The sequence below is a fragment of the Octopus bimaculoides genome, chromosome 22 (assembly GCF_001194135.2).
Source record: "Octopus bimaculoides isolate UCB-OBI-ISO-001 chromosome 22, ASM119413v2, whole genome shotgun sequence".
Lineage (NCBI taxonomy): Eukaryota > Metazoa > Mollusca > Cephalopoda > Octopoda > Octopodidae > Octopus > Octopus bimaculoides.
In genome coordinates, this window is record NC_069002.1 from 14,915,321 (window position 1) to 14,920,976 (window position 5,656).

The following is a 5,656-nucleotide window of genomic DNA, read 5'->3' on the forward strand; positions in this document are numbered from 1 at the left end:
TATGATACAGTAGGTGTAACTCAGTTGTGACATGTGTAACATAGTAGGGGTAAAAATTGAGTAAACATATGAAACTAGGTGAGGTTAACTGATGAAATAAATTTAACATAAAGGAGGTGTATGTAACATAGGTGTGACATGAAAGATATAAGAATAGCTAAGTAGGTGTGACTTGGAAGATATAGATGTAACTAAGTAGATGTGACATGAAGAATTTATATTGTAACAAAGCAGCTATTATTTGGTGGAATAGGGTAATGTAACAGGTGTAAGGATGGAAAGGTAACATAGAAAATATGATTTATTTATATTTCATTAGACCTGGGGGCAAGCGAAAGCGAAATTGTGATGGCACCTGTACCAGTAGATCACTAAGAGCACCGTCCAAGCGTGATCGTTGCCAGAGCACCAGCTGTCTGGCTTCCGTGCTGGTGGCACGTAAATAGCACCATTTGAGTGTGATCATTACCAACGTCGCCTTCCTGGCACTTGTGCCAGTGGCACGTGAAAGGACATTCAAGCGAGTTCGTTGCCAGTACCGCTGGACTGGCTCCTGTGCAGGTGGCATGTAAAATACACCATTTTGAGCATGGCCGTTGTCAGTACCGTCTGACTGGCCTTTGTGCCGGTGGCATGTAAAAGCACCCACTAAACTCTTGGAGTGGTTGGCATTAGGAAGGGCATCCAGCTGTAGAAACTCTGCCAAATCAGATTGGAGCCTGGTGTAGTCATCTAGTTCACCAGTCCTCAGTCAAATCGTCCAACCCATGCTAGCATGGAAAGCGGACGTTAAACAATGATGATGATGATTAGAGTAAAATTGGCCCAACCCATAGCCTTCTTCAAGGCCTCTAAAACTGGTGGGAAGAAGGGTGAAACTCATTCTCTGTCTGTATTTTTGGTTTGAATGCTTGCAGCCAAGTGAATTCTTCAGAAGTATCCAAAAACCAATTGGTGGGTTTAAAATATATAACAGATTAGGTCTGTCTGTCAAGGGAATAACGAGAGTTAAAGCAATCAAAACTAATTAGAAGGAAAACACAAAAAAAAAGCAAACAAAAAACAAAAACAACTTTTCTTGAAACTTGTGAATGATTTTAATTATTATTTATTGAACAGGTGACAGAATCACTAAATATTGGATGTCACATAGGCCCTATGAAGAAGGGACAGATATATTCTGGAGGTAAGTCAAGAAGATCCTTAATTAATTTTCTAAAATTTCAGTTGGAATGATGTTAAACTTTATAATCATCAAAATGGAAGACAAGGTGTTGAAAACAAAGAACCTCATTGATGCTGTTATGGTGGGCCTCTTGCCATTTTGCATGTTTAAATTTCACACTTTAGATGTCTGATACCAAATAGAATATTCTTCAAAAATAGGGCAGCGAGCTGGCAGAACCATTAGCGCGCCGGACGAAATGCTTAAAGGTATTTCGTCTGCCATTACATTCTGAGTTCAAATTCCGCCGAGGTCGACTTTGCCTTTCATCCTTTCGGGGTCGATATATTAAGTACCAGTTATGCACTGGGGTTGATGTAATCGACTTAATCCCTTTGTCTGTCCTTGTTTGTCCCCTCTATGTTTAGCTCTTTGTGGACAGTAAAGAAATAAGAATATTCTTCAAACTTTGTAAATTAGTGATTTTCTAACCTATTTTTTCAATAATAATTAAAAGGACCACGTCATTTAAAGGACTGCCCCTTCTCTTCAGGGTCAGATGTTACTTCAGCCCCCAACAATCAATGAAATTTCTGAGGTACGTAATGGATGGTGTGCCTACATTTAGGACAGTGCTGCCTCTGTATGCACACTCACACACACACACATCCTTGACTGTGTCCAGAGAAGGCTACTTAACTGATCGGCATAAAATCTCTGACAACTGTGCACCATTCTCTGGCTTACAGGCTTGCTACTGTTCCCTCTCTGTATCTTTTCTACTACTCCTGTAATGGCCTTTGTCTCTCAGAGCTGACTGACTCCATGCCACCTTCACTCAATCACCCTCAACTCATTCATCTCTCCCCTTATCACCCATGTGATGCTCAACTTTTAAACCCACACCACTCACTCTGCACTAATCACCATGCCCTAATTAACCTTATGCAGATTCTCCACTTCTTGGCATTCCCATCATGCTCTACTCTTACCTGCTGGCATCAGGAATTCTACAGAAGAGAATCAGTTCCAATTACTTTTAGAGTTGATTTGGTACCGTTTTTTCTTTATATTAAAAAAAGTCAACCAAATCCTTTAAGTGGATTTGATAAAAGGAAACTGAAAGTGGCCCATCATATTTATGTGTGTGTGTGTGTGTGTGTGTGTGTGTGTGTGTTTGTGTCTTTGTCTTGACATCACCTGACATGAAACATATTAGTGTAACTGTGTAGATGTGACATGAAAGATTTACATTGTAACAAAATAGCTTATTGAGTGCCACTGTAATTCAAGCAGTATTCTTCCTTCCCAGTCTATTGTGCAAACATGTCTGGCCATGGCGAAATAGTGTGGAGGTGCATGGCTTAGTGGTTCGGGTATTGGCCTCAGGATCATAATATTGTGGTTTCGATTCCTGGAATGGGTGACACATTGCGTTCTTGAGCAAAACACTTCATTTCATGTTGCTCCAGTCCACTCAGCTGGCAAAAGTGAGTAATCCTGCGACAGACCAGTGTCCTGTCCAGATCATCATCATCATCATCATCATCGTTTAACGTCCGCTTTCCATGCTAGCATGGGTTGGACGATTTGACTGAGAACTGGTGAACCAGATGGCTACACCAGGCTCCAATCTGATTTGGCAGAGTTTCTACAGCTGGATGCCCTTCCTAACGCCAACCACTCCGAGAGTGTAGTGGGTGCTTTTACGTGTCACCCGCACGAAGGCCAGTCAGGCGGTACTGGCGGGGAATATGTATATCAAGAAAGAATATACAGGGTGGCCCAAAACTAGGTTTACAATTATTCAACTATCTCTTTCGCATTCATATATTAACAGTTTAGATCTTAATTATAAAAAAATATGAAACTGTTATTCTATGCTAATTTAGTTAATTTTGTCAAGCTCCCTTTGCAGTTTGTAAGATAGAAATTTAAATGTAATAAAATGTTTTGAAAGGAGTTTAAAATGCCTATGTGATAACTGTAAACCTACTTTTGGGCCACTCTATATGTCATAAAACTAGGAAACTGGCCCTTGTGAGTTGGTATGAGTTGAGAAGGTGAGTTTAACTTTTGTGGAGCGACATCGATCATAAGATTGGTGGTGGGGATGATGATGATGATGATGATCATGATGAAATATTTCCTACTTCTTGTCACTCCAGGGTCCTGTTCAGGTTTATCGCAGATGATTGGTGCCACAGGTAAAGATGTGTTATATATCGGTGATCACATCTATGGAGACATTCTCAAGTCTAAGAAAGAAAGAGGATGGAGAACGTTTCTCATTATTCCTGAACTCAAGCATGAATTGAAAGTGTGGACAGATAAAAAGCATTTGTTTGAGGAAATTAGTGATCTTGAGGTGGAACTGTCAAGGATTTACAGGTAAGTTGCTTAATCCTTTAGAGTTCAAACTAACTGAAGTGGAGGCGCAATGGCCCAGTGGTTAGGGCAGCGGATTCGCGGTCATAGGATTGCTGTTTTGATTCCCAGACCGGGCGTTGTGAGTGTTTATTGAGCGAAAACACTTAAAGCTCCACGAGGCTCCGGCAGGGGATGGTGGCGAACCCTGCTGTACTCTTTCACCACAACTCTCTCTCTCACACTTTCTTCCTGTTTCTGTTGTGCCTGTAATTCAAAGGGTTAGCTATGTCACACTGTGTCACGCTGAATATCCCCGAGAACTACGTTAAGGGTACATGTGTCTGTGGAGTGCTCAGCCACTTTCACGTTAATTTCACGAGCAGGCTGTTCCGTTGATCGGATCAACTGGAACCCTCGACGTCGTAAGCGACGGAGTGCCAACAACAAACTAACTGAAATCTGGTAAGCTACAACACCACCATCAACATCTAGACTAAATTAATTACATGTGAGAGATCAGTTTGATAGGAGTTGATTTGCTGTTTATTTGTAACTCTACTGAAAAACCAATTCCAGCCTAGTTTCTTTGTTTCTTTGCAGAGATCTTGACAGCAGTTCTCAAGAAAATCCCAGTAGTCAACACATTAGGAATTCCCTGAAGGTAATTACTGTTTGTTACAGAACTCCATTGCAAGGTTACAAAAACTAATTCATCAAAGTAAATTATATTAAAATGAATTGTTACATACATAGAGAACAGTGATGGCTAAAACAATGATGTATATATTCATTCTTAATATGTTCTGACAAATTTGAATGTGATTATGTTAATCAATGTTATATTTTGTATTTGAAGAGCAACTTCCTCTTTCTGGTGATGAGATTCTGAAATGTGTTCTACCTGTTTGTGTCTCTTTAGCCAAAGCTACCCCCATATCAATGAAACTGAACAAAAATTGTGGCTCTTGTCTATAGAAATCAGCAAACATGATATTTATTAAACCATGCTGATGTCTGTCAAACCAGTAATATAGAATGAGCATAATCGTGTATAAGTTAAAATGTGTCTGATAGAATTGTTTGTGTGCCAGATAAAATTCTTAGTGGCATCTCTTCTGGCTCTTTACATTCCAGGTTCAAATTCCACCAAGATCAGCTTTGCCTTTTATCCTTTCAAGGTTTATAAAATAAGCACTCCTTGATCACTGGGGGGCCGATGTAATTGACTTGTCCTGCCCCTAAAATTGCTGTCTTTATGCCAAAATTTGAAATGTGTGTAAACTGTTTAGTTCAAATATGTTTGTGATTTATTTCAGGGGTTTTCAAACTGTGGTCTGCGAACCACAGGGGGTCCGTGGACAGCAAATACTTTTTATGGGCAATTTGATTTTATATATGTTTTTTAATCAAAATGTTTTAATTGACAATAAACCTATTTGTTAAATACTGTTAAATTAATAAATGTAAAAATATATGTTATTTTAAGCAAATATTTATGTATAAATTTCATAAGCGTTTATAAGGGGGGTCCCTAAGGTAAAGCCTGAAATATAAAGGGGTCCGCAAGTCAAAAAGTTTGAAAACCCCTGATTTATTTGACAGTTTCTTCTGTGATTGGCTACTGAGAAAAATTCTCATTTTAGGCAAAAATAAAGATGTTAAAATATCAACAGTAATTTCTTAGCCAGACGCTGCTGGAATGAGGAATGCATTTCTGGCTACTTGGCTTTCATCAGCACCAAAAACTGCAAGTGAGTGAGTGAGTGAGAATCCTGAAATGACTCTGGAAGTCTCTGTTTCTTTTATAGAAAATTAGTATCAATTTATGAACTGCTTAACTTATAATGATTAATAAATATTGTCTTTGTGTGTTTGTTTGCAGGACGTTAAAGGTAAAATGGATTTAGCGTATGGTTTATTGGGAAGCCTATTCAGAAGTGGTGAGTAAAATGTACCTGACTTTGGTTCGTATATGTGAGCATTAATGTGTGTGTGTGTGTGTGTGTATTATATGTCCATAAGTGTATATGTATTTGTGTACATACATACATATATATGTATATATATATGTATCTATATATATATATATATATATATATATATATATATATATATATATAT

General features: G+C 38.6%; 1 protein-coding gene across 1 annotated transcript in view; it reads left to right on the forward strand.

The window, feature by feature from the left end:
* The window catches only part of LOC106881220 (cytosolic purine 5'-nucleotidase), a 60,008-nt gene that overhangs the window by 47,669 nt on the left and 6,683 nt on the right, over positions 1-5,656 (forward strand). Inside the window, exons 12-15 of the mRNA XM_052975653.1 lie at positions 1,120-1,186; positions 3,334-3,556; positions 4,136-4,196; positions 5,418-5,475. Of these exons, the coding sequence (XP_052831613.1) occupies positions 1,120-1,186; positions 3,334-3,556; positions 4,136-4,196; positions 5,418-5,475 (409 nt within the window). The remainder of the gene's footprint in view (positions 1-1,119; positions 1,187-3,333; positions 3,557-4,135; positions 4,197-5,417; positions 5,476-5,656) is intronic.